At 43.1% G+C, this 15,872-nt stretch overlaps 1 protein-coding gene across 3 annotated transcripts in view; it reads right to left on the bottom strand.

The window, feature by feature from the left end:
* The window catches only part of OCLN (occludin), a 56,340-nt gene that overhangs the window by 14,028 nt on the left and 26,440 nt on the right, over nt 1-15,872 (bottom strand). For all 3 annotated transcript variants that reach the window (XM_003981047.5, XM_019835192.2, XM_045061766.1), the window contains exon 5: nt 925-1,070. In XM_003981047.5, coding sequence (XP_003981096.1) covers nt 925-1,070 — 146 coding nt within the window. The remainder of the gene's footprint in view (nt 1-924; nt 1,071-15,872) is intronic.

The raw sequence follows: 15,872 nt of genomic DNA, 5'->3' as shown, positions 1-15,872 counted from the left end.
AGAGTCTGGAGCCTGCTTGGGATTCTTTGTCTCCCTTGGTCTGCCCCTCCCACATTCTCATTCTGTCTCTCTCTCAAAAAATGAGTAAACATTAAAAAAAAAATTTTAATTAAAAAAAAATCTTAAAAAAAAAAGAAGAGCAATTTATCATCCCCTGGCAAAAATCACATCCAGTCAGTAACAGTCTCTCCAAAACCCCTCCTTCACTAGTCATTAGGATGAATTAGAATCAGGCTTTAGGGTAAACTAAAACCACCATGGAGATACCATTTCAGTAACCATAATGGCAGCTACTCTGGGCCAGAAACTCACTGTGAGGTTTTTTACGCTACTTGTAACTCTAAACGTGGAGGCCTCATCAGTTTCACATCCCCCAGGACATGAAGGATCTAGCACAGCAAGTGAGATCTCAGAATTCCTGAATTCAAACAAGGTCTGCTCCTTTAATAAAAATGTATGTGGCTAAGGGTAGATCAACCAGCAATCTTCCCTTTCCATTAAATGAGCTCTAACAGTGACAGGCAAGGATAGACACAACCACACACAGTTCCACTATCAGTAACGTCCTTGACCCTCACCTCAACCTCAAAACCAGAATCAGAAAGAGAACCATGTTTTTAGAGTGGAAAAAAAACCAACTTACCCTTTCTCTATTAAACCAACGAGAGAAAAAAGAAGCACTTTCAGCTTAGATGGGGAAAAAGACCCCACCAACTCACAGCCACTCTCCCCTCATCTCCCAAGGAGCTGCAAGCCTCCACCAACAAGGCCAACATCAGTCTCCAGTCTTTGGGAAAGTGTTTTTCTGTTTTGTGTTGTTTGTTTTTTAAGGCAAATGGCACAACAAGAACTGATTTATCAACACCAGCAAATATTCATTTTTGTTTAGACTCATTCTACCTGAAGAAGGAAGCTGCTACTTACGGTGTTGATTTATAGGAAGACTCTGGATATGACCTCCTGTCATTCACTTTACCGTTGGAGGAGTAAGCCATGGGGCTGTCCACTCTTTCCACATAGTCAGAAGGGGGAGGAGGCATGTCTTGTGTGCCAGCAGAAATATTTTTAACCTACAGAAACAAACCCAAGAGATACAATTATCATTGAGCCTGCAATTTAAAGGGGAAAGAAATGGAAGAAAAATATCAGATATAAAATTACCTAATACTTATTGGGCTCATTAAATACTATTAACCTGTAATGACTACCTTGTTAGTGTAAACAATCAAATCAGTATTGTTACCAACACACAAATGATGCCAATTCGTTAGCTTAACAAGTCCAGAATGAATTACAAAAAAGGAAAAAAAAAATCACAATGACCTGACTCTTATCCTGATGTGATTAGGCAGAATCATTATCCATGGTAATTGTTCCACCCCACGTTAGAAAGATTAATCTCATCGTTTTAAGTTTATTTATTTATTTTTGTGAGACAGAGAGCATGCTCATGCACAAAGTAGGGAAGGGGCAGAAAGACAGAATCCCAAGCAGGTTCCACACTGTGAGTGTGGAACCTGATGCACAGGGCTCGAACCCTTGAACTAGGAGATAAGGACCTGACTGAAAACAAGAGTGCTATGCTTAACTGACTGAGACACCCAGATGCCCCTAATCTCATTTTTTCTAGGCTAGGTCTGGGTTAGGCAAGAATTTTCATTTCTAGCAAGTTCTAAGGTAATGTTTATGCTGTAGTCTGGGCACCACACTTGGAAAACCACTAATATTGGACAAAAGACACTGGATCTTCTTCTTCCTTTTTTTTTTTTTTTATTAACGTTTATTTATTTTTGAGACAGAGAGAGACAGAGCATGAACGGGGGAGGGGCAGAGAGAGAGGGAGACAGAATCTGAAACGGGCTCCAGGCTCTGAGCTGTCAGCACAGAGCCCCACGCGGGGCGCGAACTCACAGGCTGCAAGATCATGACCTGAGCCGAAGTCGGATGCTTAACCGACTGAGCCAGCCAGGCGCCCCAAAAGACACTAGATCTCTTAACCCATCCACACTAAATATGTAATGTTAAAACCACAGAAGAAATTAAGAAGCTTAAACTGATGATTTCTGCTATAGTTCTTTTTTTGTTTTGTTTTTTTAATCTTTATTTTTGAGAGAGAGAGAGAGAGAGAGAGAGAGAGACAGACACAGACACACACGTACACACATACACACACAGAATCTAAAGCAGGCTCCAGGCTTTGAGCTGTCAGAACAGAGCCCGATGCAGGGCTCGAACTCACAAACTAAGAGATCATGACCACAGCCAAAGTCGGATGCTTAATGAACTGAGCCACCCAGGTGCACCAGGTGCTACAGTTCTTTAATAAGAGATTTATTTTCCTTTAACATACATTCTCAATGCCTCTATTCTTAATAGCCTACACAGTAGAGTCCACGATCACTGCCTTCCTTCTCTACTTTACTACCTATTCCATTCTGACGTGTAAGTGAATTTGTCCTAGAAGGTAACACACACTGAGATTATGCACTGTTAACGTGAAAGATTTCCCAAAGGATCTGTCAGAGAAAAATTTAAATATCAGTAAGCATTGCCAATTAGATTCACAACATTTTTTACAAAGTTTATTTATTTATTATTTTTTTAGTAATCTCTATATCCAGCATGGGGCTTGAACTCATAACCCTGGGATCAAGAGTCACATGCTCGTCTGACTGAGCCAGCTAGATGCCCCTAGATTCCCAATATTGACTGTTGGAGTTCAGGTGGTAGATCCAACACTTTCTGTTTCATTTCCAATCTTTAAGTTGTTATATATTACTCTGCAAATAATTACTGAGAAACCCAGGTAAGTCACTTAGTTGTTACAAAGTAATAGAAATAAGGTGTGGGAAAAATTAAAAGTAACTCCACAAAAATTAGTAATGTGAAAAAGAGCAACTTTTCAAAACTAAGGAGGAAATTACTGGTTTAGCTTGGTAATGAAAACAATGACATGAGATTAACTTGAGCTCACTCTAGATCTGCCAACGACAAGTTCTAGAAAGTCTGTCCCTTTTCTTCAAGAAATAGGGAAACTACCACTTTTATTCAACATAGTACTGGAAGTCGTAGCGGCAGCAGACAAGAAAAAGAAGTAAAAGGCATTCACATTGGTAAGAAGTAAACTTTCACTATTCGAAGGTGACATTATTGTACATATAGAAAACCCTAAAGACTCCACCAAAATACTACTAGAATAAATGAATCCAGTAAAGTTGCAAGATACAAAATCATTATAGAGAAATCTGTGGCGTTTCTTTTTCTTTTTTTAAACACTCCTTTTTTTAAAAAAAAAGTTTATTTTGAGAGAGAGACAGAGCAAGCAAGTGAGCAGGAGGGGTGGAGACAGAGGGAGAGAGAGAAAATCCCAAGCAGGCTCCACACTGTCAGTGCAGAACTCGATGTGGGGCTTGAACTCACAAACCATGAGATCATGACCTGAGCTGAAACCAAGAGTCAGACGCTTAACAAACTGAGCTACCCAGTCACCCATGTTGCATTTCTATGCACTAATAATGAAGTAGCAGAAAGAGAAATTAAGAAAACATTCCCATTTACAATTGCACCAACAGGTATAAAAAATACCTACGGAATAAATTTAACCCAAGAGGTGAAAGACCTGTACTCCAAAAACCATAAAAAAAATTGATGAAAGAACTTGAAGATGACACAAACAAATGGAAAGATGTTACATGCTCATGGATCAGAAGAACCAATATTGTTAAAATGTCCATACTACTCAAAGCAATCTATAGATGTAATGCAATCCCTATCAAAATATCAACAGCGTTGTTCACAGAACTAGAATAATACCAAAATTTGTATGGAAACACAAAGACTCCCAATAGTCAAAACAGTTTTGAGAAAGAAGAAAGCTGGAGGTGTCACAATTCCAGATTACAAAATATACTAAAAAGCTGAAGTAATCAAAATAGTACGGTACTGGCACCAAAACAGATACACAGATCAATCGAACAGAACAGAGAGTCCAGAAACAAACCCAAACTTATATGGTCAATTAATCTACGACAAAGGAGGCCAAAATATGCAATGGGGAAAACACAGTCTCTTCAACAAATGCCACTGGGAAAACTGGACAGCTACGTGCCAAAGAATGAAACTGGGCCACTTTCTTACAACATACACTAAAATAAACTCAAATGGCCTAAAGACCCAATTGTGAGACCATAAAACTCCCAGAAGAAAACATAGGCAATCATCTCTTAGGCATCAGCCACGAAAACATTTTTCTAGATATATTTCCTGAGGTAAGACAAACAAAAGCAAAAATAAACTACTACTGGGACGACACCAAAATAGAAAGCTTTTGGACAACAAAGGAAACAATTAACAAAACAAAAAGGCAACCTACTGAATTGGAGATTTTTGCAAATGATATATCCAGTAAGGGATTAATATCCAAAATATATAAAGAACTTACACAACTCAACATCAAGTAAAACCAAATAATCTGATTAAAAAATGGGTCTAGGGGCGCCTGGGTGGCGCAGTCGGTTAAGCATCCGACTTCAGCCAGGTCACGATCTCACGGTCCGTGAGATCGAGCCCCGCGTCAGGCTCTGGGCTGATGGCTCAGAGCCTGGAGCCTGTTTCCGATTCTGTGTCTCCCTCTCTCTCTGCCCCTCACCCGTTCATGCTGTCTCTCTCTGTCCCAAAAATAAATAAACGTTGAAAAAAAAAATTAAAAAAAAAAAATGGGTCGAGGACCTGTTAAGCATTTTTCCCAAAAAGACAAACAGATGGCCAACAGACACATGAAAAGAGGTTCAACATCACAAATCATCAGGGAGAGGCAAATCAAAACCAAAATGAGTATCTCCTTACACCTGTCAGAATGGCTAAAATAAAACAGAAGTAATAAAAAGACAAAACACCAAAAAATAATAACAAAAAGATAAGAAATTGGCGAGGATGTGGACAAATAGGAACCCTTGTGCACTACAGGAGAGAATACAAACTGATGTATCCTCTTTGAAAAACAGTATGGAGTTTCCTCAAAGAATTAAAAACAGAAAGGCCATATGATCCAGGAAGTCCACTAGTGGCTATTTGCTCAACAAAAATAAAAACACTAATTTGAAAAGATACATGCACCTCTATGTTTACTGCAGCATTATTTACAATAGCCAAGACACGGAAGCAACCAAAATCTCCACTGACAGATGAACAGGTAAAGAAGATGTGACATATATGCACAATGGAATAATATTACTCTGCCATAAAAAAGAACGAGACCTGGCCATTTGCAACGACATGAATGGACTTGATATTACACCACGTGAAATAAGTCAGATAAAGAGAAATCCCTTATCATTTCACTCATATATGGAATTTAAGAAACAAAACAGAGAAAAAAGACAGAAAAAACAGGCTCTTAAATACAGAGAACAAACTTCTGGTTGCTAGACGGGAGGTGGTTGGGGGGATAAGTACATTCAAGAGGAATAAGGGGTACAAACTTCCAGTTACAAAATAAGTCACAAAGATGAAAAACACAGCATAGAGGGTATAGTTAATAAGACTGGAAAAATCTTGCTTGGTGACAAATGGTGATTTCACATCATGAGGAGCATGGAGTCAAGTGCAAAATTGTTGAATCATTATGTTGTACAATGTAACACTGTATGTTAATTATACTTTAAGAAAAAAAGAAACTCGGGGTGGGGGGAGAAACTACCTACTTCATAACATTCTTTTGACAATCAAATCGGATGACAAGGTCTCATATTTAGCACAGTACCTTGATGAGCATTGTAAAAACTCACAAGATGCTGGATTCTGAAATTAAAGCTACTGGATCTAAACAAAGAATTTTTGTAAGTATTTGAAGGTGACAGCAGACTTTTAATGGGATTATTTTGCTATTATAAATCCTTGCAATTAGGTTCAGCATCAAGACAGTGTATTTCCCTGAAACACACACACTTTACGCTTTGTTTTCCATTATGCATAGCATCAAAACATGACCTCCTCCTTTCCTACCAAGGAAAGGTATGTGTTATTGCATCACTTTAAGTATATGAGGTATTCTTTTTTTAAAGTTTATTTATTTTTGAGAGAGACAGACAGTGTGAGTGGAGAGGGATAGAGAGAGAGGGGGAGACAGAATCCTAAGCAAGCTCTATGCTGTCAGCACAGAGCCTGATGCAGAGCTCGAACTCACGAAATGACATCATGACCTGAGCAGAAACCAAGACGCGAATGCTTAACCGAATGAGCCACCCAGGCGCCCAGAACACAAGGTATTCTTGATTGTTTAAAGAAAAGAATGGAATTATTTTCTTCTGAAAGTGGAGTCTGTCTGCAACTGGGAAACCAGTGGGTAGGTTGCAAGGAGTGTGCTTAGATGTCACCACAGCAGGGACAGGGACAGGTGGGAACCACTCTTGGCTCCCACTGAATTCCCTAGGACTTGACACCATCAGCCAAGCTTCACAGGCACATGCACTGCCAAGTCAAAGGTCTATTCTTATTCTGGACACTTCATCAGAATTTAAAACGACCTCCTTTTCTTAAAAACCCATTTAACCCTTTTCCAGGTTTTCCCCCTTTACAACCTGAACGGAGACTGCAAAGCTCTACTGACTCTGGCAAAGCTGAAACCAAAACTTTATTAAAAAAAAAAAAAAAAAAAAAAAAGATGCCTGGGTGTCCTTGTAAACTTCTTACAGCCTGGAATGGAATGTCCTTCCCCTTTCTTTGCCAGCTAATCCTTAATTGGGCTTCAAGTCTTGGCTCACTACTCCCTGGAGGCTTTGCACACATGTCTCTGCTGGGAGAGGCACCCACCTGTCCTCCTAGCTCCCTGAACACCTGTGCACACAAGCCTCCCACCAGAGCACTCATGCACTGCGGAACAACTGCCCCCACACAGTCTGATGGCTTGCTCCCATGGTCTCTAACTCCAGGGGGCAGTGCGCTTTCTTAAAGCCACCGCTGCCTGCCTGCTTACAATGTGCCAAACAACGAACTGACAGATGGTTTAGTAGGCTCGGCCTTACAGGTAAGTACTATTTTTCCCTTTTTAGAAATGAGGAAACTATGACAACTTTCCCAAGGACCTACACTGAGTAAATGGTCATGTGGGACTTAAATACGCCACTCATGTGAAAGCCTCTGTGAAAATCCACCATCGCAACCTGGGCAGCCTCCTACCTTCCCCTTCGGGTTTCCAGAGCCCAGCACGGTACCTGGCACAAATCAGGAGCCCAGAGTTGTTGCCTAAAGGTTACCTTATTTATTACTGCTGTACTTCCACACTGTGTATATTCGAACGTCTTATCAAATGGGGCTGCTCTGAGCTGACCTTTATCTCTTAGCGTCCGCAGAACTGGACTAGCCTGACCAACTTCACCCTCCAGCACAGGGCTCCCATGTCTTAAACCTTTTTTTACACACATGCACAAAAAATTCCAAGGCAGCGCGCTTGTTTTGCCAGAACACATATTCAAGTTAGAACAATGGAGGGAAGATTAATTATTAATATGGCCGCTGCAAGAAGGGCATGCAAATTTATGATGCATTGCAGATTAAAAAAAAAAAAAATCCCCAGCCAGGCCCAAAGATGAATAAGCAGCAGTCTTTGTCTTTAAAAAGGAGCCTGAGCATCTAGAGGCCGAGGTGAAATGTATTTGTAAAAACAAGGAGTAAGGTATTTGTTTCCTGTTTATACTTCATTTTTCCCAAAGAAGCAAAAATACTGCGTTCCTCATATTACCGATGACAAGTGAGTATAAACCTGCTGCTTTCAAAGGACAGAAGGGGGGAAGCCCCAGTAGGGCCTGACCAGGTGATAGTGATTTACACAAGGAGTCTTCAGCCTGTGTTCCTGGGGTGAGCAAATGGATTTCTGAGCTTCACTGTATTACGGACAGGGTGCCCAGCCCACCCACAAAACCTGATGATGTGACTTGCTTTTTTTTTTTTTTTTAATGTTTTATTTATTTTTAAGGGGGTGGGGGGAGAAGGGCAGAGAGAGGGACAGAAGATCTGAAGCAGGCTCTACACTGACAGCAGCGAGCCCGACGTGGGGCTTGAACTCACAAATGGTGAGATCATGACCCAGGCCAAAAATGCTCAATGGACTGAGCCACCCAGGCGCCCCTAGCAAAAGTTCTTTAAAACAAGCAAACAAACAAAACCAATCATTCTAATGACTGTAGTAAATTTTTAAAGCTTTAGAACCAGAGAAAAATGAGGCTTAATGCTATAGAGCAAACTGTGAACAATTTTCCTCCAATAACTTAAGAAAAGCTCTGTCTCCCTCTCTCTCTGCTCTTCCTCCACTCATGCTGTCTCTGTCTCTCAAAAATAAAATAAAACATTTTTAAAAAACTAAAAAAAAAAAAAAAGAAAAGGGGCGCCTGGGTGGCTCAGTCGGTTGGGTATCCGACTTCAGCTCAGGTCATGATCTCATAGCTCGTGAGCTCGAGTCCCACGTCAGGTTCTGTGCCGACAGCTCAGAGCCTGGAGCCTGCTTCGGATTCTGTCTCTCCCTCTTTCTCTGCTCTTCCCCCACTCATGCTGTCTCTCCGTCTCTCAAAAATAAAACATTTTTAAAAAATTAAAAAAAAAAAAAAGAAAAGCTCTAAGACATTAGGGTCAAAAGAAAGCGGAGTGAAACGTTAAGTAAATAAAATTTGTCTTTTAATTAGTGACGGGAAAGAAAAGTTTGAGAGTCCATCAAGGCTAGAGATGCGGCTCGGAAGCCCAGTGGACTCTCGGGCCAGGCAGGAGGGCTCATCCAGCAGACTCCCACCCCGGGGGCCCTCCGGTGGGGAGGAGACCTAAGTGAAGGGGGAGGGACACTGCAGGCAGCAGAAACCCACCCAGCGGGGCCCAGCTGGCTTCCCTTAACTGGGTTCTACTTGACGAGGTGCTGGCAGTGGCACCCCACCCCACCCCAGACTTCCAAAAAGAGAAAAACAACTGGGGTGGCTCAGTCGGTGAAGCGCCTGACTTCGGCTCGGGTCACGATCTCACGGTTCCTGAGTTCGAGCCCTGCACTGGGCTCTCTGCCATCAGCCCAGACCCCCCTTCTGATCCTCTGTCCCCTTCTCTCGCTGCCCCTCCCCCACTCATTCTCTCTCTCAAAAATAAACATTAAAAAAAAGGGAAAAACAAGACACCAGAAAGAAACACAGACACGCTAAGAGGCTGTGGAGAAAAAGCACACCTAACCAACCAAAAGAATGACTCAGACTCACTATTGAGACTAACTTCAAAAAAGCACAAGTACTCACAGAGACCATGTCTACAGAATACAGTGAATTAATTTAGCGTGATACACAGGGCAGATTTCACTGAGATTCATATTCCAATCAAGAAAGAACTAAAGTGCTTGTGAAATGTCAAAATGAAATACACTGAAATCAAATAATTTCAAAAGATCTTCACAAGAGGTCATTATAATGAGGACAAATTTTTATTCCAAATTTAATTATTAGAAGAGCTCTGATCACACACTTGTGAAAAAAAATCTTGGTAACAAATGACATCTAACACTCCTTGGAGAGTTCATGAAAACATCCTAAATCCCCATGGGGTGTCAAGAGGCACACAAAGAGCGAGGCTCCAGAACAGCTGAGCTCCAAACACCTGTCCTCCTCACTGTGACTTCCTCACCTCACAAAGCCATCTCCACCCTCATTTGTGCCTATACGGACTCCTGAGCAGCCTCCTGACCCCGAATCCTTGAAGTCAAAGATGGCATAAAAAGGTCAAAAAACTTTTAGGTCACTCTGAAAGAAAACTTTCTAGGGGCAGCTGGGTGGCTCAGTCGTTCGAGCACCCGACTTCAGCTCAGGTCATGATCTCGATGTTCATGGTTTCGAGACCCGGGTCGGGCTCTGTGCTGACAGCTCAGAGCCTGGAGCCTGCTTCGGATTCTATCTCCCTCCCTCTCTGCCCCTCCCCCATTCACACTCTGTCTCAAAAATAAACAAAACATTAAAAACAATTTTTTTTATTTATTTATTTTAATGTTTACTTATATTGGTGGGGGGAGACAGACAGACAGTACACAAGCTGGGGAGGGGCAGAGAGAGACGGAGATAGAATCTGAAGCAGGCTCCAGGCTCTGGGCCGTCAGCACAGAGCCCGACATGGGGCTCGAACCCACGAGCTGTGAGATCATGACCTGAGCCGAAGTTAGACTCTTAACTGACTGAGCCACCCAGGTGCCCCCAAAATAATATTTTTTTAAAGAAAGAAAACCTTCTCTCAAAACTAAGTTTAGGGAAACACTTCTCTCCAAGCAAATTAATGTCATTTGGAATTAGTACAACCAAAAAGGCGCAATGACAGCCATCCCCCACTTTTCTCTTCGTCCTGTCTTCATTCCTCGATCACATAACACAAGAAAATATCAGGCTAGACCTGCATCCAGCTGGTGGTAGCAATGTGACAAAAGTCACCTACCTCTAAGAACAAAAGGGAAAGTTCTGCATTTAAGTATCGATCATGTGCCTATGAAACCTGACATTATTACTCACCACGGCCTGGTGAGATAGGGTTATCTCCATTTTCAGATGAGGAAATTGAGCCTCTAAGGTTAAATTAATTTGTTCACGGTCACATGGTAGAGACAGGATTGGAACCCTCGTCCGCCTGACTCCAAAACCAGCTCTTTCTGGCATAACATACTCACGGTCTTGAGGTACTGACTATTCCCTGTAACAAAAGGAACCATTCTTCTCAATGCCTTAACTCCTCACCACACCCTAATGGGATATGATGTGAATCCATTTGAAGTTTTACTCACCAATTAGACTAACACTGTTAGAGCAGCTTTCGACACAAAATTACTATGGATTAAACTGACCTGAAAATTAAAAAGAATACATGCTGGGGCACCTGGGTGGCTCAGTCGGTTAAGCATCCAACTCCTGGTTTCAGCTCAGGTCATGATCTCACAGTTCATGGGTTCGAGCCCCACATCGGGCCCTGTGCTGACAGTGTGGAGGCTACTTGGGATTGTTTCTCTCTCTCCCTCTCTCTCTGTCCCCCCTCCCCCTGCTTGCTCTGTCTCTCTCAAAAAAAAAAAAAACAAAAAAAAAAAACACAAGAAACACAAAATACAACCTAAAATGAATACGTGCTTTATCACCAGGTGCCTTTGTTTAGAACAGAGCGTAGGAACACCACCCTCAAAAAGGGAAACAGAAAGGCTTTTCCTGCTTGGTAATTAAAAGTGGAGAAACACATCAGACATCAGAGAGAAGAGCACTGTAATCTCAAAGTACCATCGCCAGTCTTTACAACCTGAGGTCCCCCTTCCCTTGCACTACAAGTTCTCAGAACAGTAAGTGGTCCAACTCGTTTTTCCTGTTTGCTGTTATTTTATACTCGCAGATGCTCCCTCCACAGGAACCTCAAAATTGCCTCGGGAAAGTACCCTCAAAGGTTTTTCCACTCTAGGTTGCCTGAAGGCGATGCTCCCAGATGTACAAATCCCACAAACGAAGAGATCACGGATGGACGAGGCTTGAGCACAGTCTGATTAACGTATGTTAATCACACGGCACTGAGGATTTAGCAAGCACAAGGTCCCCTACCCAAATGCACGCTGCCCACAGGGAAATAACATATACCAGCCAAGATGAATTCTGCAGCTCCCTCAGAGTCAAGGAGTTGTTCGAGCTTCGGCAGGGGGTGCAGTGGAGAAACTTTACACTCAGTCTGTGATCTCCTTCTAGGCCCTCTTGTCCTAGTAACAGAAATCCTGGCGCAGACTGTATTTTAATAGGCACGTAGCTTGTGCCGGCACACGGCAACAGGTGTGCCACAAGGCACAGAACACCTTGGTCCTCAGAGCCTGTGGTCAGTCCACGTGTGGGGATCCAAATCCCCTTTCAGTTTACTCTATTGCTCTGTACGACAATACCATTTTCTAAGTATGCCATGGGTTGGAAAAGGCCTCGCCTTAACTCAACAGCTCTCTGGGCTTGCAGTGTGCCAGCTGCAGCTTTGGTTCTCAAAGCGTGGTCCCCAGACCAGTAACATCAACTTGGCCCGAGAACTTGTTAGAATCACCAATTCTCATGCCCCAGTCCTGAAAATGAGAAACCACAGCGGGTGGGGTCCAACAGGCTGTTTTCACCAGCCCTGCAGGTGATGCTGATGCTTGCTAAGAACAGCCGAGGGAGGACACAACTTTCCTCCAGCCATGGACAATACCTACTGCTAACTTAGCATTAACAGCGGGGCTGGAAACCTAGGAATCTCTGCTTTCAGACAGCCACAGACTCTACCACCTACCTCGCCATTCATTACAACTCTCTAAACCGGCTCTCCAGGATGCCTTGGCCCATCCGCCACCCCGTTTCCATTGACGGTGGTGCTGGGACAGACAGGGCTTTCTGTACTCCACGCTGTTGAGTGCTAGGTCAGTAGATGGATAGGCCACTTCCACTTTTGTTCCATTTTGCCCCCTGTAAGGCCACAGGTAACAGCACCATCCTTCCCGCAGTGAGAACCTAATGTCCTGAGAGTCGGCAGCCCATAGGACTACTGGTACATTAAAGAATGCTGGCACTGGTTGAAAATTAAAAAGGCGTTCAAGTTTCTTTAGATGTCTGATGCTGATTACCACCACCGGCTAGTCCCAGCCACCTGCCCCACACCCACCTGCCTCCCCACTCGGTGTGCAGGGACATAACAAGCAGAGCCCGCCTGCGACCTTTAGGAAAGTCGTTGTTATTTTATTTGTGGCAAGCTTACAAATAAGGAAAGGATTAAGTTAAAGTGAACCAACATTAAAAGTATTTATATTTTGGGTACTCTTACCCAAGCTTCCTTATTCCAGCTCTCAGTACAAACACTGACAATTTCACTCCAGCTAAAATTTACTGTGTGTTGGGGCACCTGGGTGGCTCAGTCGGTTGGGCGACCGACTTCGGCTCAGGTCATGATCTCACACTCCGTGAGTTCGAGCCCCGCATCGGGCTCTGTGCTGACAGCTTGGAGCCTGTTTCAGATTCTGTGTCTCCCTCTCTCTCTGACCCTCCCCCGTTCATGCTCTGTCTCTCTATGTCTGAAAAATAAATAAACGTCAAATAAAATTTACTGTGTGTTAATAAACTATGTGCTGGTCCTGACCTAAGCCCTTTAATCATGACCACATCAGCTTGTCTGCAGATGAAACCTTTATTTTCATTTACATATGAAGAACCTATTAAATGAACAGATAAAACCACCTCAGGGCAAAGTGATTTCCTTCATCAGAGTCCAAGGAAACCAAAAGCCACCCAATGCTGACCATAAAGGACAGGGGCCAAGATGTACATCAGGATCCTGCCCCCTTTCCCTACAACCAGCCAGATCATCCTCTCTATCCTGACAGGTGAAATGCTGAAAACAATACTACATCAATGTTGCATCACCATGTCAAAAACCTTAAAAATTTCTAGAAATAAAACTACCCAGATAACAAAGTTATTAGCCTTTAAACTTAAGTATTTCCAACTTAAAAACAGGATCTTGTTTAACAGACTTCATTTACTACTTGATAACAATGGAGAAGTGAGTCAATGGCATGTTCTCTCTCCAAACTTACTCTATTCTTGCTTCTGAAACAGATCAAGTGACGTGACAAGGAAAAGGGTGCAAATTAGGAGCCGTGCAGGAAATACTAGCTGAGAATGGCTAAGCTGGTTTGTAGCAGATAAGCACCTTACACATATACACCTCATTTTAATCTGTCAGTTTGACTAAGTGGTATCTTCCCCAGTTCTGCTGGCAAAGAAAACTAAAGCTCAGAGGTTTTCAGAGGAAAAACAACAGACCCCAAAACACAAGTTATAAGGCAAATACAATCCTTGTCCTGCTGATTATGTCAGGTTTGAGTCAAACTGCTGGAGCCCTCTGCAAACCTCAGTCTCTCCTTCTGCAAGAAGAGCGCCCACACCGTCAGGATTGCAGTTAGGATAATAATCATGTATAAAGTGGCTAGCCTATAATGGTTACTTAGGAAATGCTGGTTCCTTTCTTTTGCTGTGATTTTTTTTTCTTTATAGCTTTGTTGCCAAAATTAAAATGTGAAGCTCAAACCCGAGTCAGTTGATGTACTACACCGGCGAGAGCCCTGAGAAAGTCGTCTAAACAACAGCGGCCTATTCCTGACCCACTAAGTCACCACCCTGGCTGCCATCTAATTAGCGTGTCCGCCTGGCACACCCACAGCTGCCTGCAGGTAAGGTCACTGAGGCAGACTGGAGGACCTCATCCTAAGGTCCCAGACCTCCCTCAAATTCGTTTCACTTTACCAAAGCCAAATCAAAAGTCATTCCCAGGAGCGCCTGAAACTGAGGTTCTTAACTTTGTTACTATTGCACCGGAACGCTGTAGGTATCAATGAAAACTAACCTCAAGTGCACACCTCTTACAATCAACGCTTTAATAATTACCACTGGCGTATGCTTTCCCAAGACCAGGCTCCGTTTATGAGTATTTACTTAAAGAAAAATGAGTCTGTATGTCTTGGTATTTATATTTATGACCTTCGGAAAGTGTGTGTGTGGGGGGAGAGATCTGAGCACAAAGATCAACAGGAAATACTCATTTTCACAGGCTAATGAATATTAGTCCTTCCCGTGGCTCTGGCACCATGGCTGAACAGTGTGCCCCCATGACACTGTCCCCTGCCCTGTGGTAAGAATCCCAGCTCAAGCAGGGGCCCAAAGGGATCTGAGCAGCACGACACCCTCCTGGGAGGAGCCGACAGAGCACAGAGGGGCACTGGAGTGAAGCAGGCACGTTCAAAGCTGCTCAGGAAGTCATCCTAAGCTCTTCCAAAGGCACTCTGAATGTGAACCTGGCTACATGTCCAGATGTTATCAAAAATAAGAGGGCAGTTACAATTAATTCATGTAGTACGTATTGTTTCCAGAGCCCTGTTTCTCTAGAAACCATCTCCCTATGCCACACAGTAACTGTGGGAAATGCCATCTGCCATATTATGTGATGAGAGCCCTCCCTGGAGCACAGCAGACTGGTGTGCAGATGGTGACCCGACCCAGGCCTCATCAGGGCCCTTCCCCGGCCCGGTCTTAGATGAAGCATTAATATGAAAAACTCCAGAGGAAACATGCTGGATCACAGAATTTTTAAAGTTAAAATACAACTCAATCGTCACTTAGGATATTGGTAAACGTTAGACTGGTAATGGCCAGGGCAGGGCAAAGATGCTGAGAAATGAGCACTCTCACATCACATACTGTCAGGAGAACTAAACAGCCTTTCACGATGCGGCAATTTTGCAGCACCTAACAAAATACAAAACTTGTACACTCAACGAACACTTGGAGAAATCTATCTTACACGAGCAAGGGCACATGAAGACACGTTTAAGAATGTTCACTGCACCGTTATCTCCAAGAGCAAACAACCGGAAGCAATCAAAATGTCCATCAACAGGGGGGATGAATCATGGTATCCTCATACGGTGTAATACCCTACAGCTGCTAAAAGCAATGAGGTACATGGGTTCTGTACCGACAGACTTAGTTATTTTAAGGATTTTACAAAGTTAATTCACTGTAACAAACCCATGAGGTGGATGCAATTACCATCCCCATTTTAGAGATGGGAAAGCTCAAGCACAGACACGGAAGACCCTGCCAGGCCTCACAAACTCAACGGGCAGGGCTGGACTGGGACCCAGGCAATTTGGCTCCACACTTCACACCCACTCTACTACACTGTACTGGTTTTGTGCCTGCGACCGTACACATGGAGGGAGTCTAAGACGAGGACTTGGGGGAGGAGAAGCATCCACACTACAACAGTAAGAAGTCCCTAATCTCAAAAAAATTACATTGGAGGGAACAAAGGAGTGTCTTAGAATGTATGAC

Source organism: Felis catus, chromosome A1, assembly GCF_018350175.1.
Source record: "Felis catus isolate Fca126 chromosome A1, F.catus_Fca126_mat1.0, whole genome shotgun sequence".
In the NCBI taxonomy this organism is placed as follows: Eukaryota; Metazoa; Chordata; class Mammalia; order Carnivora; family Felidae; genus Felis; species Felis catus.
This window is presented reverse-complemented; position numbering and strand designations above follow the sequence as displayed.